The sequence below is a fragment of the Ursus arctos genome, unplaced genomic scaffold, assembly GCF_023065955.2.
Source record: "Ursus arctos isolate Adak ecotype North America unplaced genomic scaffold, UrsArc2.0 scaffold_1, whole genome shotgun sequence".
Taxonomy (NCBI): domain Eukaryota; kingdom Metazoa; phylum Chordata; class Mammalia; order Carnivora; family Ursidae; genus Ursus; species Ursus arctos.
The window spans coordinates 19,434,763-19,458,344 of NW_026622763.1; the positions used below are offsets into that span (position 1 = coordinate 19,434,763).

The window sequence follows — 23,582 nt, forward strand, 5'->3', positions numbered from 1 at the left end:
ATTTTCAATTTCTTTCTAAACTCTGTCTACTGGTCATGTCAATAAAGTAATCAAATTTGTACTACCATAGCATAAGCATGAATAAACCTTATTTGGGTATTAAAAATTATAACACAGAGAATATATAGAATTTTAAATTCTAAATCTTCTCCACGCTCGCACAGGGATGCTTAAAAATCACTAATAGGAAAAAGACACCACCTTAAACCCATGGTCACTAAACAATATTAAATTTATTCAGCTATCCTACTGCAGTGATGGTCAAGTGCATGTACTATGGAGCCAGACTGTCTGGGTTCAAATCCTGCCTCTATTATATATAATCTGAGTCCCTGAGCAAGTCACTTAAACTCTGTGCTTTAGTTTCTCTATGTATAAAAGGGGCAAAAGGTACCTACTCCTCATGGAGTGGTAGTGAGAGTAAACGACTTAGTCCATAAAATATGCATGGAATAGTGCTTGGCCCATGGTATGCACTATAAAAGTGTTAGCTCTTATTATTGCTGAATTTTGCCAGCAAACTGCAAAAACAATTTCAACCTTTACTATTTTCTTCGAAATCAGAACCCATGCCTTTGGCCCTCAAATGTCCCACTGCACAGAGAAAAGAGAATTCAACATCTGAAAATGTTTACCTTTTGTTACTTCACTCATCCTCATTTCCTTTCCTTTTGTAAGGAGAGAAGTATTTCTTCTTTTCTCTAAGGCAAATCTCTCCATCTGTGATTCCAAACTGAACCATTCCTGCTACCTCAAAAACCTTACACCACTCTTCTTTCTCAAATGGATATTGTTCCATCTTTATTAACCCTTCCTTCATGCCACATGGCCATATAGCTAACATACTATCTCTTTCTTCCTCTAAAATGATAACATTATTGTTTTATTTGTACTTTATTATTACTGACAATTTCCTTATCAACGAACAAGAGGCAGAATGTGTCCAGTTTAGAGTTAGAGTCCCTTTCCTACACAAAAGAGCTGGCACAGGACAAGGTACTGTTCAGGCTGACAACATCCCAGGCCCTGTGCAGCAGGGAATATTCTAGCGACCTTATTATACATCACTGCATATTATAAATAGGATTCTACCTGTGTTAAGCTGCTGAGGCAAGACAGCAAAGAGGAAATGCACTCTGCCTAATGGAAACGTGTTTAGAGCAGTTTGCCTTCTAAAATGTTTTCAAGGCACTGAGGAATGCTGTCATCCCCAAAGTGACAGGAAATGTAAAATTATGGGTTGGTTTAATTGTTTTCATAGAAAAGGTACTGGCATTTCTCTTAAAATGGTTTTCTCTAAAAATTAGGTGTTGCAGTGTACCAGAAAATAACTGAGGATTGGCCAAACCATACCATTTATATCTGTCTTTTTTCCGTAGAACGGTACTATGCTGACCCTAAATCTAAAGAATTTGTTTATTTTTTTCTTTTTTCTTTCTTTCTTTTTTTTTTTTTTTTTGTGGTGGGAAACAAAGCAAAGTTTATTGAGTGATAGCAAAGTGATAGTACAAAGCTCCCAAGGAGGGAGGAGATCCAAGAGGGTTGCCCAGAATTTGTTTATTTTCATCCATTGTATCCTCAACAAATATTACAAAGCAATAAAAATAATGATAGAGATGAAAAAAGTAATTCTAATGATCTGAGATCCTTCACTAGTTGACTTTTTATCAGTAACACTGATTATTTTACCTTCAGTTCCTTGGTTTAGTATCACCACTGTTAGCCTGGAATACCAGTGTGGCTACTCACTGGATTCCCTGCCTACAGGCTTGTTCCTTCCAATGCATTCTCCACATAGCTACAGTTCTTTTTCTAAGGCACAAATCCAATCATTTTACTCTACTCCACTATACCTAATTGCTCAGAACTCTTAGGATAAATTATAAACTATGAAATGTGACCTTTTATGATAGGGTTACTGGTGTCTGTGATTTCCAGCCTAGTCTCAGAATTCCTTCCTGACACTTAATGCTTTAGCTACGATGACCTACTTTTGATACCCTAAAGTATGCTATTTCTGGTTAATCTTTGTGAGTTTGGACAAAGTATTCATCTATTTTGACATACACTCCATCAACGCCATCCCCTCCCCATTTCATTCCCCTCCACTCTAGTTTGCTAACTCTTCCTTGTTCATTCCTTGGGATGTCTTTCCTGAGCTCCCAAGAGTGGGCCAAGTGTTTTCTCCCAAGTGCTCCCACAACATCCTGTTTTTAATTTAAATATTAAATATACTGTGCTGTATCTGAACATTTATTTTACTGTCCTCTCCAACAGACCGCTAGTTCCTTGAGAGGGAAACACTGTACCTTGTTCACCATTCCTCCCTATCACCAAGCACGATCCTTGCTAAACAATAGGCACTCAATAAATATCTGTTGAATAAGTCATGAAAACACTTAACCAAAGAAAGGAAGTCTTAACGTTAGTATGCCAATGCCATAGTAGCCAACTGATAAACTGAGGTATTTCAAAAGTCCATTTATAAATTGTTTTGGGAATACTCTGAAACACATTTTCTCATAGAAACAATATTATATATAGTCTATAACTAGGTACTTCTCCCAAAGTCTATTTAATCTATAATGTAAACTGTGTTATTTACAGTTACTATAGACCCTGACTATGGGATATCATCACTAACGTTTCTGGGGAAAATGTATTAAGAATTCCAGCTCAGTAATGCCATGAACTAATGATTTCTGGCTGCAGCCCAGGAATAAAAATATATAGGTCCACTTTACATAGGTGATTGAGGACAGAGGTTCTAATAGGGAGGGAATGAAAAATGACTAAAATAGGAACTGGAGTAGCAAGGATTGGTCTTCTGCTGCCATTAATCTTTGGGATCATATTCCAATCTTGGGACAAATGACTTTTCATCTCCTTTCTTTTCTTTCAAGGACCATAGGAGTTAGGTGCAAACTTTGTGTTGACTATTGACATTTCTCTGACATCCAACTAGAGTTTCTCACCACAGACAAGTAATTATCTAAAAGGTTCTCATATACTCTTTTTCCTTAAGCAAGCTTCTGTACTCAATTAAGTACTAAGAAAGCTAAGCTAAGCTAAGCAAGCAAACAAACAAACAAAAAAAACCCCAGCTATTAAATCTAGGAAAAACAACAGTTGTCAAGTAAAAGAAATGTAATTATAGCTCAACTGTGAAATGTTTAACAAAGTCATTATATTGTAAACAATGAACACTGATCAAACCAAAATTTTTAACATGGGAAAATGGAGCAGGGAGAAATGTATTGCAAATATTTTCTTCCAATCTGTATTTTAGATTTTCAAAACAACGTGTTTTGTATACCATACCTTTTAAAAAACACCGTAAGTTTAAACATTTTGAGTCCCATTTTTTCCCTTTAAAGTGTTTTTTGCATCCTACCTAAAAAAAAGTCTCTACCCAAAGGTTGGCAATATTTTTGTGTATGTATACGATTAAAAGTTTTAAAATCAAAGTGCCTGGCTGGCTCAGTTTGTAGAACATGTGACTCTTGATCTCGGGGTCATATGTTAGAGCCCTATGTTGGGCATAGAGTTTACTTTAAAAAATAAATAGATTAAATCTTTAAAAAATAGTTTTAGAAATCAGTTTTTTAAAAGATTTACTCATGTATTTGAGGGAGACAGAGAGAGACAGAGAGAGAGAGAGTGAGCATGAGCAGGGCGGTGGGGCAGAGGGAGAAGGAGAAGCAGGCTCCCCACTGAGCAGGGAGTCCGATATGGGGCTTGATCCCAGGACCCTGGGACCATGACCTGATCCAAAGGCAGACGTTTAACCTTTTGAGCCACCCAGGTGCCCCATATAAATCAGTTTTTATATTTAAGTCTATAACCCACTTCAAGTTCATTTTTTTAAAAAAAGATTTATTTATTTATTTGACAGAGAGAGAGAGATAGTCAGGGAGAGAGGGAACACAAGCAGGGGGAGTGGGAGAGGAAGAAGCAGGCCCCCAGAGGAGGAGCCTGATGCGGGGCTCTATCCCAGAACACCGGGATCATGCCCTGAGCCGAAGGCAGACGCTTAACGACTGAGCCATCCAGGCGCCCCCACTTCAAGTCAATTTTTATGAATGGTGCAAAATAATGGTCCAAGGTTCATTTTCCCCCCTATGGACATCCAGTTGTCCTAATATTATTTCTTAAAAAGGCTATCATTTCCCATTGAGTTATCTCATCCCCTTCCCTAACATCAATTGACAATCTATATGAAGGTTTATTTCCAGACTCTCTTCTCTGGTTCACTAATCTAAATGGCTATCCTTATGCCAATATCACAAAGTCTTAATTACTGTAACTTTATAGTAAGTATTTACATCATGCAGTGTGAATCTTTCAACTTTGTTCAAGATTAATTTGGCTAAAATAAGTTCTTTGTGCTGCTTCACAAATTTTACTTTCAGCTTGTTAATTTCTACCAAACACCAGGGATTTTGATTAGCATTGCATTGAAATATAAGTTAATTTACAGAGAAATGGCATCTTAACCATCTTAACAATATTGAATTTTCCAATTCATGAATGTGATCTAACTTGTCATTTAAGTTTGCTTTATATTCTCTAGATGATGTTTTGTAGTTTTCAGTGCGTATACTTTGCTTAATTCATCCTAAAGAAGGTCATGTTTATTGATGTTATTGTAAATTGTATTTTTTAATTTCAGTTTCCAATTTTTCATTGCTAATATATAGAACTACAAATGATTTTTGTATGTTGAACATGAATGCTGAGATCCTGATAAATTCACTCAGTTCTAGTGGTTTGAAGTGTTCTTGGATTTTACATGTGGACAATCATGTTGTCTCTAAATATAGATAATTGTACTTATTCCTTTTCAATCTGTGTATTTTATATTTGTTTTTCTAGCCTTATTACACAGTTGTAAGACGAAGGTTGAACCAAACAGTGTTGAACACACGTGGTGAGAACAGACTCTCTTGCATTGTTCCTGATTTAAGCGAACAGCATTCCATCTTTGAGCATAAAGTATTATGTTAATTGTTAAGATTTTCATAAATGCCTTTTATTTGGAGGATAAAATCCCTTTCTATTCCTAATATGCTGAAAGGTATTATCATAAATGAACGTGGCAAGGCAACTGTTTGAGCTCTGAGGTTGAGGATAAGGGGGTGTGCTACTGGCTGAGAATAGTCGGATAGGACTGCTGCTTGGTTCTCGGGTACCAAATGAGGCTGTAGAATGGGCTCCACAGTAATCTTGGCTTGAGCATTGCTTCCAGATGTTCTCACCAGTTCCTCTGGTCAGATGTGGCCAGAACACATTCTCTACAGCAAATGGAGCTATGACTTACCTCCTTGCCTGGGCATGGGGAAACTGGGCTGTAGGGCTGGCAAAAATCCTCATATGAGGTTCTGAATCAAGCAGATCTGCACCCTGCCAAAGCTCCCTGGTCTGAGTATGCCACTGACTTGGCTCTGCACACAAACAGTCACCCATGGGATAATAACTTGGGTGCTGCAGGTACAAACTCAGTCTGCCGAGATTTATGTGCTGGTTATTGCAAGCTCCTTTAGGCTTCTCTGTCACTGTCAATTTCTCAGTGGTTGAGCTTCACAAACTCTCCTGCAATCCCCACAGATAAAGATCAGAGTACTAGAGTGCCTGAGTGGCTCCGTCGTTGGGCGTGTCTGCCTTCGGCTCAGGGCGTGATCCCGGCATTCTGGGTTCCAGCCCCACATCAGGCTCCTCCGCTGGAAGCCTGTTTCTTCCTCTCCCACTCCCCCTGCTTGTGTTCCCTCTCTCTCTGGCTGTCTCTATCTCTGTCAAATAAATAAATAGAATCTTAAAAAAAAAAAAAAGATCAGAGTACTGGCTCTGGGAGAGCAATCCACAATGCCAGGTAGTTGGGTGGGGTGGAGTGGTTGTGGTGGTTTATCCCCACAGATTTTCTTTTCCTGCTGGAGGAGCCAGAGGCTCAGGGTGGGATCTCCCTGAGTGGTGCTACATTGGCCTAGGGGCATGGCAATGGGGTCAACATGTAGCCACTACTCTTACCCTAGTAATGCCGTCTGTCTTGGTTATTAGGGTACAGGGATGTGTCTCAGTTTCACCCCTGTGTTCTAGGATTTCCTAGGGATATCTTCTTCCTGAATAGGTGCTAGTTATTGTTCTTGTGAGGGGAAGCAAAGTCAGGAACAACCTAAGTTGTCATCTTAGTGATCTATAAATTTCCTCTAATGCTGGTAATAATCTTTGGTCTGAAGTCTACATTATCTGATATTACAGTTCTACTTCACCTTTCCTTTGATTATTGTTTGCATGGTATATCTTTGTTCATCCATTTATTTTCAACTTTCAGCCTTCATACTTAAAAAGAACTTTTTGCAGATATCATATGATCTATACAATATGACACTTCCTACTATCTACTTGGTGGGTTTACATCATTTCTGTTTAATTAATTATTGACAGAACTAGGCTAATACCTAACACCTTGTTGTCTTCTGACTAACCCATCTGTTCTTTGTTCCTTTCCTTTCTTTTCTACCTTCTTTTGGATTAACTTAGAATGTTTTCTACATTAGGTTACTATATTGTGTCCACTATATGTACATTTTAAAACTTTTCATTGTGAAATAATTTTAGACATACCAAAGGTTGCAAGAATAACAGAGTTCCTGCATAACCTTAATGTAGCTTCCCTAATGATAATTTCCTATACAGTACATATCGTGTACATTTCCATAGTACAATATTTTGACCAGGAAAATTACATTCATATAATAATATTTTCTATCACTAAATTCCATTGTTTTGAAAATGTTATAAATATGGTGTCATGATATATAAAAACTTTTTAGACTGGCTTCTTTCAATCAGTATAATGCCTTTAGATTCATCCAATTTGTTGTGTTTATCAATAGTTCATTCCTTTTAATTGAGTATTCTATTGTATGGATATACAACAATTTAAGGACATCTGGATTATTTCCCAGTTTTTGGCTATTATAAATAAATTCCCAGAAAGAAGTCTGTGTAAACCTAAGTTTTCACTTCTCTAGGATAAATATCCAGGACATTTAGATTTTTTATGATTACACTGTATCATCTCTATTGGCTTATAAGCTCATTGGAATACTTTTTTTAGATTCTGTTTATTTCTAGCATTTCCATTTTACTGTCTTTAAAATATTTATATTTCTTCTGAAATTCCCACCTTTTCATGCATATTGTTTATCTTTGCTACTAGATCATATAACATTATTCATAGCTTCCTGAGAGCCCTTGTCTAATAGTTCTACAGTCTAGGTCATTTATCAATTTGGCTTTATTGATTGCTTTATCTTTTGAAAATGGTTTTTTAAAGTTGCTTTTTTATTTAGTTCATAATTTCTATTATGTGCTAGACATTATGTGTAGAAGAACAGGACACTCTGAGATAATTGATATTTACACACCCAGAAATGGGCTTTTTTTTTTTTTGGTCAGGGTGATAGTGTGGGAAGGAGACAATCTAGTCACTACTGCGTTTTATTTAGGTTCCCTTGTATTTAGATTCTCTTTTTGTTACATTTACCTCTGGTATACTACAAACTTTGAACTCTCCCAGCAACAGGATGCTTCTACCTTGTGATAATGTATGCCATGGGTTTTTCTTTTTTTAAAATTTAATTTAATTTAATTTTAATGTTTTTTTATTATATTATGTTAGTCACCATACAGTACATCCCTGGTTTCTGATGTAAAGTTCGATGATTCATTAGTTGCGTATAACACCCAGTGCACCATGCAATACGTGCCCTCCTTACTACCCATCACCAGTCTATCCCATTCCCCCACCTCCTCCCCTCTGAGCCATGAGTTTTTCTAAATATTCCAGCTGTACTCTGAGCTTCCAGCAGTTCCTGCATGCCTGCACTGAACACAGGTGTTTCTCTCCCCCAGGCGTAGAACTTATCTTGATGGTTTCTCAGTGTTAAGTTCTTGGTAGGGGGCAGGGGACATCTTAGGTCTCCAGAACCAATTCCATGTAAGGCAGGCCCCTGGATACAGCTGAGACTTAAAGGTGGCACTTTCCTGGAGTTTCTGCCTCTCTCCCTGACACCACACTATGTCTGTGGAGTTTCCTGCCTCAATTCTAGCATTGCTGAATCTCTGTCTTATAACAGTCCACGGTCCTAATTTCAGTAGGGTTTTCCACCTAGTCTGCAGGGCAGATAGCTTTTGTTTTGAACCAGCACCCAGGAGCAATTTCACCTAGTATGAGAAAGGGTTCTGGAAGTAGATAGGGTATTGTGCTTGTGCTCCACTAACAGGGCTGCTCTATGATCTTCTAGTCACACCTGGTACAGGCCAAAGGAAATAAAGCTTATGAGTGACTGTGGACTTACTGTGTCAAGATACCCTGTTATTCTGAATAGTCATGATAGCCCGTGCTCAGTCTTTATAATTATCTTAAAATTTTAGCCATTTTTTTGGGTCCACTTTTATGGTAACCACCCTCATCCTAACCTTGCTCTGCCAGGTAAAAGATTTTCATATGTGTCATTTCTCCTCTCAACAAATTCAATAAAATAAGAAAATTTTCTGAACCTAAAAAAGGGTATCTATGAAAAACTTAAAGATAACATCATTATTAATGGTGAAAGGCTGAAAGCTTTTCCTCTAAGAATGGCAGCAAGGCAAGGTTGTTCAATCCTATCACTTCTATTCAAAATTGTATTTGCATTCCCTCACTGTGATAGGCAATAAAAATAAATAAAAGACATACAGATTACATGCATAAAATGTTTTTAAGTGTAGACAAAAAGATGTTTTATGTAGAAAATCCCAAAGAATTTACAAAAAATCCATAAAAATTGATGTTAGTTCAGCAAGGTCAAAGGATAAAAAGTCAATAAACAAAAATAGACAATAATTCTATATTTACCAATGAAAAAGTTGAAATTTAAATTTAAGAAATATTTATAGGATATTTGTCCAAGATGGTGGGAGGTAGAAGACCTTAGTTTTGTCCAGTCCCTGGAATTCAGCTAGAAAGCTATCAAATCATTCTGAACACCTGCGAACTCAACCGGAGATCTAAAAAAAAAAGTTACTGCAATTCTACAAATAGAAAAGCAACCACTTTCGGCAAGGTAGGAGGTGCGGAGAAGTGAATCTGAGGCAATATATTGGAAGATAAACCGTGGGGGGAGGGAGCATCCGTAAGCTTGCTACCGCAAAGTGACATAGCAGTGGGGTGCAATATTGGAACTTTTACAAGTCTGCTTCTGTGAGCAATGTCCCTGCCTGAAAGACACTCAGGTAGCAAAGCAAGGCAGAATCATAGGTGGGACAGTGTGGTCTCAGGATCCCCCGGGTCATAGAAAGAAGGGTGCCTGAGTGTGGCAGAGCTCCCAGATATCACAGCGGGGAAGCCAGTGCAATCAGTGAGCCCAGGAGTGGGTTTTCAGCTCAGTGTTGCCATAAGCCACAAACCGAGGCACGGTTGGGTGACTGGCCCAGTAAGCAGCAGAACAGGGAAGACCCCCCCCAACTCCCCACCCTCACTGACCTCCCCCCCGGAGGAGCAGCATGGATGTGCACTGCAGGAGTCTGCAGTTTGGAGACTCAAAGTGGGGGTTCACGTGCCTGAGACAGAAACACTCTGTCACAGGCTGGGTGAGTGCGTATGAAGACAGGGAGACAGGTGTGACTGACTGCTTTCTGTGAGGATGCACTGAGGAGTGGGGGGGTGGGGCAACAAGCTTTCAGCTCTGGGGCTGGAGATTGGGAGGCTGCCATTTTCATTCCATCCTTTAAAGCAGCATGGGAAGCCTTCAGGGAACAAAAGCCACATGGAACAATCTGGAGCTGCTTACACTTAGCCTGGCCCACAGGCAATGGTGGTAAAATTCTGCCTGGGCAAAAACACCTGACAATCAGCACAACAGGCCCCACCCCCAGAAGATCACCAAGAACATCCAGCTAAGACCAAGTCTGCCAATCACACAGAACTGCAAAACTCCAGCCCTAGGGGAAAAGATTATGTAGAATTCAGGTAACTTTTTTTTCCTCATGATTCTTTAGTCTTCCAATTTTAATTTTTTTCTTTTTCCTTTTCAACCAATTTCTTATTTTATCAACTATTTTTAAAGTCTTTTTTAATTTTCACTTTTACAGTTATATCCTATCCTTTCATTGTATTTAATTTTATTTTTGTATGTAAGTTTCTCCTTCTTTACAATTTTGGGATGTAGTTTCTTCTGAAAAACATACCAAAACACACCCAGAATCTCATGTATTGCTCTGTTCTATTTACCTGTCTGTTAATATTTTTTGTTTTTGGTCTCATAATTTTCATTTTTATGCTTACATTCTATCCTTTCATTGTATTTAATTTTATTTTTGTATGTATATAAGTTTTTCTTTCTTTACAATTTTGGGATGTAGTTTTCTAACAAACAGATCAAAATACACACAGGATCAACTGTATTGCTCTGTTCTGTTCACCTGTCTGATTATATTCTCTTCTTTCTCTCTCCTTGAATTTTTTTTTTTTTTTCATTTTTGGGTCTCTTCTGATTTGTTTAGTGTATATTTCCCTGGGTTCATTGTTACCATTATAGTATTTTATTCTCTCGTTCATCTATTCTGTCATTGGACAGAATGACAAGATGGAAAAACTTACCTGAAGAAAGAGAACAAGAGGCAGTACTGACTGCCAGGGACTTAATCAATATGGACATTAGTAAGATGTTAGAACTAGAGTTCAGAGTAATGATTATAAAGATACTACCTGGGCTTGAAAAAAGCACAGAAGACACTAGAGAATCCCTTACTGGAGAAATAATCTAGTTGAAATTAAAAAGGCTATTAATGAGATGCAATTAAAGATGGAAGCTCTAAATGCTAGGATAAATGAGGCAGAAGAGAGAATTAGTGATATAGAAGACAAAACGACAGAGAATAAGGAATCTGAGAAAAAGACAGATAAACAACTATTGGATCACGAGGGGAGAATCTGAAAGATAAGTGATACCATAAAGCAAAACAATATTAGAATAATTGGGATCCCAGAAGAAGAGGAAAAAGAGAGCGAGGGAAAGAAGGCATATTGGAGCAAATTGTAGTGGAGAATGTCCCTAATCTGGGTAAGAAAACAGGCATTCAAGACCAGGAGGCACAGAGAACACCCTTCAAAATCAATAAAAATAGCTCAACACTAAACACATTAGAGTGAAGCTTGCAAATTTCAGAGACAAAGAGAAAATCCTGAAAGCAGCTTGGGATGAAAGGTCCCTAACCTACAAGGGTAGAAACATTAGACTGGCAGTAGACCTATCCATGGAGACCTGGCAGGCCAGAAAGAATGGCATGATATATTCAGGGTGCTAAATGAGAAAAGTATGCAGCCAACAATACTTTATCCAGCAAGGCTGTCATTCAAAATAGAAAGAGAGATAGAAAGCTTATAGGACAAGAGGAGGCAAGATGGCAGAGGAGTAGGGGATCCTGTTTTGACAGATCCCCTGAATTTAGGTGGATATCTACCAAACCATTCTGAAGACCCAAGAAATCAGCCTGAGATATAAGAATATGTATCTGGATCTCTAAAAGCAGAAAAACGCCACCTGTCTCGAGGTAGGAAGGGCAGAGTCATGAATCTGTGGGCAGATATTGGAAGATAAGCAGAAGAGGGAGGGAGCCGCCATAAGCTGGCTCCTAGAAAGTGATATAACACTGGAGCACAAAAGCGTCCTGTGCTGGGCCAGGCAAAAACTTGCAGAGCAGTAGCAGCGGGGAAAGGGCTTTAGAGCAGCACTTCAACAGGATCCAGGAGCTGTGGCAGTGGGGGGGGGGGGGGCGGCGAGTGAACCTGGGACCAGTCCCGGTTTTAGAAGCACAAAGGGCAGAGACAAGCCCGGGCCCCTGAGTCGACCGATGGCGTGAACCGCAGGAGGCTGAGGTTTTCAGCACATATACAGAAATAGAGACTGTGTGTTCTGGAGGGTTCAGAGAAGAGCAGACTGTGATTTGTTTGGGTGTGGCCATTTTTGCTCTGACACTCGGAAGAGACACGGAAAGCCGCCAGAGAACAAAAGCTCAAAAAGACAGTTTCCACGGAACCCAACCCCGACAGGGGGCAGGGCAACTCTGCCCGAGCAGGGTTGCCTGAGAAACAGCGGGGCAGGCCCCACCCCCAGAAGACAGGCTGGAAGAACAAGAGGATAACAGCCCTAGGGTTCCCATAAAACTAAAACCCCAACACCAGGGGAAAACAGTATATTGAGCCCCAGGCACTGTCTCATGGCTTCTGTATTTTTCAGATACAACTCTCTTTTTCTTCTTCTTCTTTCTTTAATGCTTCTTCGGTTTTTTCTTTTTACCTTTTTCTCATTTCAACTAAATGTTCAGTATATCAACTTATATTTCATAGTAGTTTTTTAACTTGCACTTTTTCACACCTATTTTTTTAATAGATATATGCTTTAGTGTAGTCCTTTTTTTCCTATTCAATATTACCTTTATATATATACTAGTTTTACTTTCCCTGTAATTCTGGGAAGTAGTGCCCTCTAACAAACAGAAGGAAATACACCCAGGAAGAACTGAAACACCCTACTTTGCCGACACTGAGAGATTATAGCCCCCTTCCCCCTCGCCCCCCATTTATTTTTAATTTAAAAAAATTTTTTTTAAATTTATAAATTTTATTCTTGCGTTTCATTTTAGCTTTGTTTTTTTGGTGGTGGCTTCTGACTGCTACAGATTTCCTAGGGTGCATCTTGCTTGGGCCATGGTTGATATTTTGGACTCTGTACATTCCCTCAGTCATCCCTCAACAGAATGACTAGGAGAAGGAACTCCCAACAAAGAAAAGAACCAGAGACAATGGCCTCTGCCACAGACCTAATGGATATGGATATAAGCAAGATGTCAGAGACAGACTTCAGGGTACCAATTATGAAGTCAATAGCTAGGCTTGAGAAAACCATCAGTAGCAATATAGCATCTCTAAGGGCAAAAATGAGATCTAATCAGGTCAAACTGAGGCAAAGGATATGTACTCAGAAAACTATAGAACACTCATGAAAGCAATTAAGGAAGACACAAAGAAATGGAAAAACGTTCCATGCTCATGGACTGGAAAAACAAATAATTGTTAAAATGTCTATGCTACCTAGAGCAATCTATACATTCAGTGCGATCCCTACCAAAATACCATGAACTTTTTCCACAAAGCTGGAACAAATATTACTAAAATTTGTATGGAATCAGAAAAGACCCCAAATAGCCAAAGGAATGTTGAAAAAGAAAACCAAAACTATTCGCATTACAATGCCAGACTTCAAGCTCTATTACAAAGCTGTAATCATCAAGATAGTATGGTACTGACACAAAAACAGACACACAGATCAATGGAACAGAACAGAGAACCCAGAAATGGACCCTCAACTCTATGGTGAACTTATCTTCAACAAAACAGGAAAGAATATCCAGTGGGGATAAAACAGTCTCTTCAACAAATGGTGTTGGGAAAACTGGACAGCCACATGCAGAGGAATGAAACTGGACCATTTCTTAAAACCATACACAAAAATAGACACAAAATGGATGAAAGACCTAAATGTGAGACAGCAGTCCATCAAAATCCTAGAGAAAAACACAGGCAGCATTTGGGACCTCGGCAGCAGCAACTTCTTGCTAGACACATCTCCAAAAGCAAGGGAAACAAAGGCAAAAATGAACTATTGAGACTTCATCAAGATAAAAGTTTTTTGCACAGCAAAGGAAACAGTGGACAAAACCAAAAGGACCGACAGAATGGGAGAAGATATTTGCAAATGTCTTATCAGATAAAGGGCTGTATCCAAAAAATCTCTCGAGAACTTATGAAACTGAACACCCAAAGAACAAATAATGGGCAGAAGACATGAACAGACATTTCTGCAAAGAAGACATCCAAATGGCCAACAGACACATGAAAAAAATGCTCAACATCACTTGGCATCAGGGAAATACAAATCAAAACCACATGAGATACGACCTCACACAAGTCAGAATGGCTAAAATTAACAAGTCAGGAAATGACAGATGTTAGCGAGGATGCGGAGAAAGAGGAACCCTCTTACACAGTTGGTGGGAATACAAGCTGGTATAGCCACTCTAGAAAAGAGTATGGAGGTACCTGAAAAAGTTGAAAATAGAGATACCCTACAATCCAGCAATGCCCTATTACGAACAGAATAATTCTGAAATAAAGTAGGAGTGAACACCATGTGATTTCAAGTTTTATTAGAAAGGTGCAGTAACCAGATACTTTAGTGTTCTGTCAAATGAGATGTATAGATCAATGAAACAGACCAGAGTTCTGAAACAGATCCACACATGTATAACCAAATGATTTTTATGAAGGTGCTAAGGTGAGTCAATGAGAGAAAAATGGTTTCCAATAATGAGTATCAATTGAAAATTGAAAATCCACAAGCAAAACAAATAATCAAACAAAACCCACCCAAACCAAACCAAAATAACTAAATCTCTATGCTTAACTTTGTACCACATAAAAAAATTAAAGTAGTTCTAGACCTACCTATATAACCTAAGGATATAGCACTTTTATAAGAAAACACAGTAGAAGATCTTTGTGAACTTGGAATGAGCAAAAAGTAATCAGTACTCAAATAACAGAGAACATGAAAGAAAAAATAATAAACTGGACTGTTTCACAATTTAAAACTTCTGTTCTTTTAAAGACAATGTCAAGAAAATAAAATGGAATCTATGGACTTGGTAGGACTATTTGGAAAACACTTACATGTTAGAGGACTTGTTTCTAAAATATATAAAGAGCTCTGGGGTGCCTGAGTGGCTTAGTCGATTGAGCATCACACTCTTGATTTCAATTCAGGTCATGATCTCAGAGTCATGGGATCAAGTTTCATGTCAGGCTCCTTGCTCAGTGGGGAGTCTGCTTGAAATTCTCTTTCCCAATCCCTCTGCCCCCTGCACCACCCCCCACTCTCTTTCTTGGTAAAATCAATAAATCTTGAAAAAAAAAAGAACTCTTATAATCCAACATAAATATGGGCTTGACATGCACAGACTATATGATATATAACAGATATAAGATATCTATTATATATATAAACACATGAAAATATGCTATCATTAGACATTAGGAGAAGGGAAATTAAAATGACAATGAGATGCCAGTACATACCCTGGAAAATAGCTAAAATTAAAAAGACTGACAATACCAAGTGCTGACAAAGATGCAGAACCACTGGAACTCTCATACGTTGCGACTAGGAATGCAAAATGGTACAGTACTTGAAAAACAATTTGGCAGCTTTTTATAAAATTTAAGCTATGTCTTCCATATGACCCAACAGTCCCATTCCCAGTTATTTACTCAAGGGAAATCAAAATCTGTCCATACAAAGACCTGTACATGAATGATTATAACAGCTTTGAGTACTCATAATGGCTCAAACTGATAAGATCCCAAATAGCCATTAACTGGTGAAAGGAAAAAAACTGTTATATATCCATATACTGGAACATTATTCAGAAATAAAAATGAAGAAACTAATGACATATGCAAAACATGGATCAATATTCAAAAGCTTTATGCTAAATGAAAGAAGCCAGACAAAAGGCTACATACTCTATGATTCCGTTTTTGGAACATTCAGGAAAATATAAAACTACAGTTGTAGAAAGTAGATCTGTTACTGCTGAGGTGCAGAGGGCAGGTGTGAGGGAGATAACTACAAAGGTGCATCAGGGAATTTTTTGGGCAAATGGAAATATTCTTTATCTTGATTGTACTGGTGATTTACTCTATGTATTTGTCAAGCCTCATCAAGCTATGTATTTTAAAAGGATAAATTTCACTGAATGTGAATTATACCTCAATATACCTCACTTAAAAATTATCTTATAAAAAAATTTCAGAATTGGAAAGGAGTAACACTCATTAGCATGTCTAAGTTCTACCACGCTAGTAAAAACAAGAACGTGTGATGAATCTACTTTATATTCACACTGAGATTTAAAAACTCTAACACCTCTAATTTGCACTTTTAGACAAACAGAATATGAGCACATCTATCTCTGTAGGGAACTAGAAACAGAATACCAATTAAAAATGATTGACTTAAATAAAAAACATTATTTATAGCAATTATATAGCAAAAACCATAGAAAAATTTGATGACAAAGATGAATATATGTATGTCCTTTAAATGAGACCGTGTAAAGCATATTATATTCCCTCATCAAAGTGTATCCATATATTGGAAAAGATCAATATAGGAACAGATATAATGGTGTTTATTATATCACTGTTTACTTGCAATATGTCTGAATTTTTCCATAACAGAGTTAAAAAATTAAATGACAAAGACATGTTACAGTATGCAAATAAGCTGCTTAAATAAAAGCATTAAAATATATGAAATAATTTGTATCAAGAGAAACATATGATATCCCAGCAATGAGTACCTTGGCAATAGCAGTCTGTTTAAACAGGCGAGTAATCAACCCCATGACAGTCTCAGTGGCACCTGCATTTGGAGCTCTTATTAATTTTTCCCACTCTTCAAAACTGGTATTCAATTCCTATGTGGGAGAAAATAACAATGCTTAGAAATATGCCATAAAGAACAGAAGAACAGGGGCGCTGGGGGTGGCTCAGTCCGTTAAGTGTCTGACTTGATTTCCGCTCAGGTCATGGGATCCGGCACCAAGTCAGGCGTGGCGTTCAGCGGAAAGTCTGCTTGGGATTCTTTCCCCCTCCTTTTCCCTGCCCCTCTGCTCCTTCCCCACTTCGTACTCTTTCTCTCAACAACTAACGAACTAACTAAATAAAATCTTAAAAAAAAAAAAAAACAGAACAATTAATGCAATAATGAATTTTGTCCTACTTGTTCTCTTTTTTCTTTGTGAAGATATGAAAACAAATTCCCAAAGATACCAATGTGTTCATTTAAAAACATCAGTGTGGAGACAGGTCAGTCACATGTTCATGCCAAAGACAGAAACCAATGAAAAGCTGTGGGTGAAAGCCAAGCCTTTTGCTAATATTGTAAATCAAATGATTAGAGCTTCCCTTTAAGAAAAAACATTTTGTAAAGTAAAAATAAAAGTTTGCATACATAAGAAAGGAAACAGTGAAAATGTACACAGTAGCAAAGTATTTTCATAATGAGATATGATTTCATTTAAATAAGCATAAAGACTTTAAATAAACATATTAGCTAAATAAAAATGTAATATAATCATATACTGACTCTTTTATTTTTTTTCTAATGCTAAAATGGTGGATAAAGAAAATCAGATTATTCCCTTTTACCAATAACATATTGCTCAATGTTTACAAAATGTCTACCTTAAGCTTTGAAAGTAAAATAATGCAATAAATAGTCTTTGTCAACAACGTTCTGTCCAGATTTAAAGAAATTTCAGAGAATATATAAGCTCTGTACTCCCTAAAAGTAAATGTAGATAAGGATTAGGTAAAATACAATCTTACTTTCTAATATATAGACCTTCACATCCTCCAACATGATCATAGAGTGTTCAGGTCTCAAGAAGAAGGCTATATCCAACTTATTCTAGAAGATAGCTCATACTTGGAAAAAATCCTAGAGCATGGAATATAACTTCCCTTCTAAATTATTGGGCTTTACACCCTACAGGTACTTAGAATTCTTAATACTAAATCTTTGTTGCAGTTGAAGTGCTTTTATTCTACATTGAGTGGAAGTATTTTTTTTACATCAGTAGGATACCGAATCTTCTCACATTATTTGATGACTGAAGTTAAATTCTTCCTGTTCTCTTCCGGAAATGATACAAAGCCAGTTCATATGTTCTATTAATTAATCCTATTTTAAGAAAACCGACTTTTCCTTCTATGAAATATCAACATGTATGATCTTTCATTAAAATGACTTAAAGTAAGACTTTCAATCAAACAAGCATTCTCACCTTGGCAGCTGCTGATGGAATATCAAAGGGAATACGCTGTCTGACTTTAGGGGGCAGCTGGGTTAAAACATCAGTCTTCAATCTTCTGATCATTATGTCACTTAATAGTTGATGAAGTTCATTCAGATTTGATGCCCCTCTACAATCCCACTGAGGCCTTTTACCAAAAAACCTGTTAATATGAAGAAAAACCATGTAGCCAAGCTGAATGTTAGGAATAGGAAAACCATTTATCCAGTGTTTTCCTTTTAATGATAAGGAACCATCACACTGTTCTTACTGTTATACTTCTGAATACAAATCAGTTTGTAAAAGTTCAGCTTGAGAAAGAGTAATGAGTAAGATTATACATAACTTTCAGCCATAGAAAATGTTAATTGTCTAACATACTGTTTACGATGAATTAATGCAAGGCTAGAATGAACTGATCACTGTAAGTACCACTGGCATTTTGGTTGGGCACACAAATGACAGTGTGCTTAGCAGATCTAGCCCCAACTGGGCACTAATTGCCAGGATACCAGCTAGTCTACATAATAGCCAAACTACCTAAAATATCTGCCATATCCTCTAAGAGGAGCTATCTCCCACTGAGCTATTAAGCATAGCAGATTCATCACTTGGTGATCACTTGGCTTTTGAAACCACTGGGCAGACAGTAAAGGAATTTAAAAAAAAAAGGACAGAAACTCACTATGAAAAAGAGAACAGGAAAGAAAACATAGTATAAAAAATTTCATCAAATGTTTAGAAGTCAATGCTGACAGGTAAGTGGTAGCTGACTTGGCAAAAGAAAAGCCACAACTTAAAATGCTTGCAAAAGTGATCATGTCCTCTAGACCTTTGAGAAGATTGGGAGTTGGAAGCACCAAGCACTGAGGGCAGGTATAAAGACAAGGGTTGGAATCTACTGGATCTACTGAACTTAGGTATCAAGACAGCTGGCCTACTAACATCCCCCTATCATTATGACAATCCAAAAACTACCCACAAAATTCCCAATCATCTTCTAGGGGCCCATACTATTAAAGACAGCTGGTAGAGAATAATTAAGAACAGGAAAACTCCTGTTAGGTTGTATCATGATACTGATATTAATAATTAAATGACTATCCATTTTAAAGGGATTTGTGTGTTTTAGCATAATAGTGTCAATTTGAGAAATTTGAAACTTATTAACATTAATTTTTTTAATTAAACATATTTTGATAACGAACACATAAGAACAGTACAGACAACATTAAAAACACGCACTTGGGGGGTGATTGGGTGGCTCAGTCAGTTAAGCGTCCACTTTCAGCTTAGGTCATGATCCCAGGGTCCTAGGATTGAGCCCCATGTTGGGCTCCCTGCTCAGTGGGGAGTCTGCTTTTTTCTCTCTCTGCCTCTCCCCCCCCCAAACTTGTGCTCTCTCTCTTTCTCTGTCAGTCTCAAATAAATAAAATCTTTTAAAAAAATGCACTTGCATGTAGAATTAATTAGAAAAGTTGAGTGAATAGATGTAACTACTATATGATAAAATGATAGACACTATTCAGTGTGATCAAAAAGAAATTCAATTCTTGCTTAAAAAAAGCTAAGTGCTAGCATTTTAAAAAAAGATTTATTAGATTCCATAAATTATATTACTGCGAGTTGACTTCCTTTAATGTTTTATGTCCCCATATTAATATTAAAAATTCACACACTACTGAAAATGGAAAAATAACTTGCCACACCCAATTATGTCACCATTTTGTCCATTCACAATCATACACTTAGGTTCATTTTGATCTTAGGGAAAAAAAATGTAATGTTTAGAACTACCAATGATGGGAGAAAGAGGTTGGATCTTTTGTTTTTTGAGAATGAAATGTTTACAACTAAAATAAATTATTTAGCACACTCTCCACCTATGCAATACATTCTGTAGGAATACAACATGCTAGGTAGAAGTCTTCTGGCACAATTGCTCCACACTGGCATGGACAGCACACAGATGTCTTCAAACAGGCCAACCACACAGGCAGCACTTGCCTCCTTCAGAGCACTAATATTTGTGCTCTGAGACAGCATGTCCGTTTAGAAGTCAGAGCAATCTAATGTCAGATGCCACTGTACTTGTAACAGGCTTGTGACAAAAAGGTTATTTCATTCCTCCAGGAGAGGATGAACTGAGAGAAGCTTTTGTAGCCAGTTGCCTCCTGGGTGCTTTACCACTGACTGATTACAAGCCTTATGCTTTGTATGAGCCATGGTTTACAGAAATCCTTTCTCCCAACACCCTTCTCTTTAGGCTGGAGTCAAACTGCTAAAGGTTGCAATGACTCTAAAGAGTACTGGCAGGGACCATCTGGGTGGCTCAGTTGGCTAGGCGTCTGCCTTTGGCTCAGGTCATGATCCCAGGGTCCTGGGATCGAGTGCTGCATCGGGCTCCTGGCTCAGCAGGGAGTCTGCTTCTTCCTCTGTCTGCTGCTCTCCCTGCTTTACAAATAAATAAAATCGTTTAAAAAAATTAAAAAAAAAAAAGAGGACTGGCAGGACGACATGCTGCTGAAACTCCGCTTCAAGTTTGGGGTGCAAAGGGGAAATGAGATGGGGAGGAAAGGCTAAAAGAAATGACACCTAGAAATGTCTGGTCCCTTCCTGCTAAATTTGATGGTAACTATATACACTTTTGGAGTAGCCTATTCTTTATTTAAGCAGCTTTACTGAGATGTAATTAATAATGCCGTATAACTCATCCATTTAAAGTATACAATTCAATGGTTTCTCATATACTTTCAGATATGTGCAACCATCACCACAGTAAATGTTAGAATGTCTTCAACATCTCAAGAAGGAACCCTGTAATCTTTAGCTATCACTCCCTTAATCACTGTCCTGCCTCCCAGCCCTAAGCAACTATTAATCTATTTTCTATCTCAAAAGATTTCCCTAAACTTTCATATACACAGACTCATATAGTAGATAGTCTTTTGTGTCTACCTCCTTTCACTTTTCTTCTTTCACAGTGTTTTCAAGGTTTATCCATGCTGTAGCAGTATTCATTCTTTTTTAAGGCCAAATAATATTTCATTCTATGGAGAAACCAATATTATTTATCCATTTATCTGTTGACAGACATTTTAGTTGTTTCCAACTTTTGGCTTTTATAAATGAACTGCTGAAAACATTCATGTACAAGTTTTTGTTTGGACATAGATATTTTCATTTCTCTTGGGTATATACCTAGGTATTGAATAGCTGAGTCATATGGTAATACTACATTTAATTATTTGAGGAAGTGCCAGATTGTTTTCCAAAGCAGTTGTACCAGTTTACATTCCCACCAGCAGTGTTCAAGGATTCCAATTTTTCCAAAACCTTACCAACACTTACTACTTGACTTTTTGATTCTAACCATCCTGTTTGATTTGCATTTCCCTGATGATTAATGATGTCAAACATTTTTTTCATGTGCTTGTTGGCCATTTGCATATCTTTTTTTGAGAAATGTCTATGCAAATCCTTCGCCCATTTTTGAACTGGGTTGTTTGTCTTTTTATTATTGAATTGTATGAGTTCTTTATACATTCTAGACATGAGACACTTATCAAATATATGCTTTGTCTGGAGGCGCCTGGGTGGCTCAGTCGTTAAGCATCTGCCTTAGGCTCAGGTCATGATCCCAGTGTTCTGGGATCAAGCCCCTCATCCGGTTCCCTGCTCAGTGGGAGCCTGCTTCTCCCTTTCCCACTCCCCCTGCTTGTGTTCCCTCTCTCGCTGCCTCTCTCTCTGTCAAAAAAATAAATAAAAATCTTTAAAAAATATGCTTTGTCTGTATTTTCTACCATTCTGTGGGTTGTCTTCATTTTCTTCATGGTGCCCTTTGAAGTACAGAAGTTATTAGTCTTGATAAGGTTCAATTTGTCTAGTTGGTATTTTGTTGCTCATGGTTTCGATGTCATATTTAAGAATCCCTTGCCAAAACCAAGGAAGGAATTCACCCTTATTCTTTCTTCTAAGAGTTTTATAGCTTCTAGTTTTACATTTAAGTCTTTGACCCATTTTAAGTTGATTTTTGCATATGGAATGGGTTCAAGGTCCAATTTCATTTTTTTGCAGATGGCTATCCCAGCACGATTTATTAAAAATACTATTTTTCCCCCATTCAATCGTCTTAGTTTCTTGTTAAAAATCAATTAACTGTACATGTATGAGTTTATTTCTGGGCTACTGATTCTCTTGTTGATCTAGATATTTATCTTTGTAACAATGTCTTGATTACATTGTTGTGATTACCCTTCTAATCAGCAGAGATACTGATTGACCCTTGAGTCTATAGATATGTTTGAGGAGTATTGCCCTCTTATCAGTGTTGGGTCTTTTTGATATGAACATGGGACGTTTTTACATTAATTTAGATCTTCTTAAATTTCTTTCAATGTTTTGTAGCTTTCAAAGTATTAATTTTATACATCTTTTGTTAAATTTATTCCTAAGTATTTTATTCTTTCTGATGCTATTGTCAACAGAATTAACTTAATTTTCAGATTGTTCATTCCAAGTGTATAGAAATACAATTGATTTTTGTACAATGATATTCTGTCCTGCAACAATGCAAAAATCATTTATTAGTTCTAATAGTTTTTTAGTGGACTTTCCATATACAAGATCAAGGCATTGAAAATAGAGTTAGTTTTACTTCTTCCTTTCCAATCTTACTGCAATTATTATTCTTTTTTCCTATCTAATTGTACTGGCTAGTATTTCTAGTACAAAGTTGAATGGAAATGGCAAGAACAGATAACACTGTCTTAGGGAAAAAATTCAGTCTTTGACCATTAAGTATGGTGTTAGCTTTGGGTTATTTGTAAACAAATGCCCTTAATCAGGTTGAAAAAAAAAGGTAATTATATTCTTGATAGTGAAAATTACCCTTACTATGGTTTTTCAGAAATAAAATACCTTCCACTGGCAGGTAAAAACTGTGTTGATGTGATTCAGGCAAATGATAAGTAGGATCTGAACTGAGACTGTAGCTGTGAGGAAGAGTGGGGTACACATTCAAGAAAGGTTAAAACAGTAGAGTCTACATGATGTGACAAATGACTGTTTATCAACAGTAGGGCACAGGGAGCAGCTGAGTTGACCTCTAGGTTTTAACATATGATTGAATCTTAACCAACCAAGACTGAATCCACTGGATGAAGAGCAATTTTCAGGGATGAAGCACAGTTTTTAATATCCTGACTTTTACGTGCTGATAGTCTATAGATACACTGAAGATGCCTACTAGCTTAACACTGGTTGTAGCAGTTTGGAAATCAGGAGAATAGAATAAGTTGGAGATGTAGATACCACATGAATTTTAGAGTTAAAGCCAGAAAGGTGGTTGAAATTGGTCAGTGACAGGAAAAAAAAAAAAAAAAAAGAAAGAAAAGTAAAGATGGCCATTTTGCTTATCTTACCCTAGAAATTATATCTTTTATTTCCTGTATCAAGCTTTTCTCCGAATCACTGGCCTCTCTTAATATAATGAACTGGTACAGCACCACTGGAATTCATGAGTTCTAATGCATGCTGAGATTAAACACAGCAAAAAACAGTTCTACAAAATCGTTTTAAAATACACTTATATTCCACAAAGATACCACAAATATAGTCAA

General features: G+C 37.3%; 1 protein-coding gene across 2 annotated transcripts in view; it reads right to left on the minus strand.

Moving 5' to 3' along the window:
- Nucleotides 1–23,582, minus strand: part of ZRANB3 (zinc finger RANBP2-type containing 3) — a 302,241-nt gene that overhangs the window by 67,594 nt on the left and 211,065 nt on the right. For both annotated transcript variants that reach the window (XR_008960724.1, XM_026510087.4), the window contains exons 7-8: nucleotides 17,953–18,124; nucleotides 16,465–16,581 (exon numbers count right to left, since the gene is read on the minus strand). Coding sequence is in view for 1 of the 2 variants with exons in the window: in XM_026510087.4 (XP_026365872.2) it covers nucleotides 16,465–16,581; nucleotides 17,953–18,124 (289 nt within the window). In the remaining variant the exon portion in view is untranslated. The remainder of the gene's footprint in view (nucleotides 1–16,464; nucleotides 16,582–17,952; nucleotides 18,125–23,582) is intronic.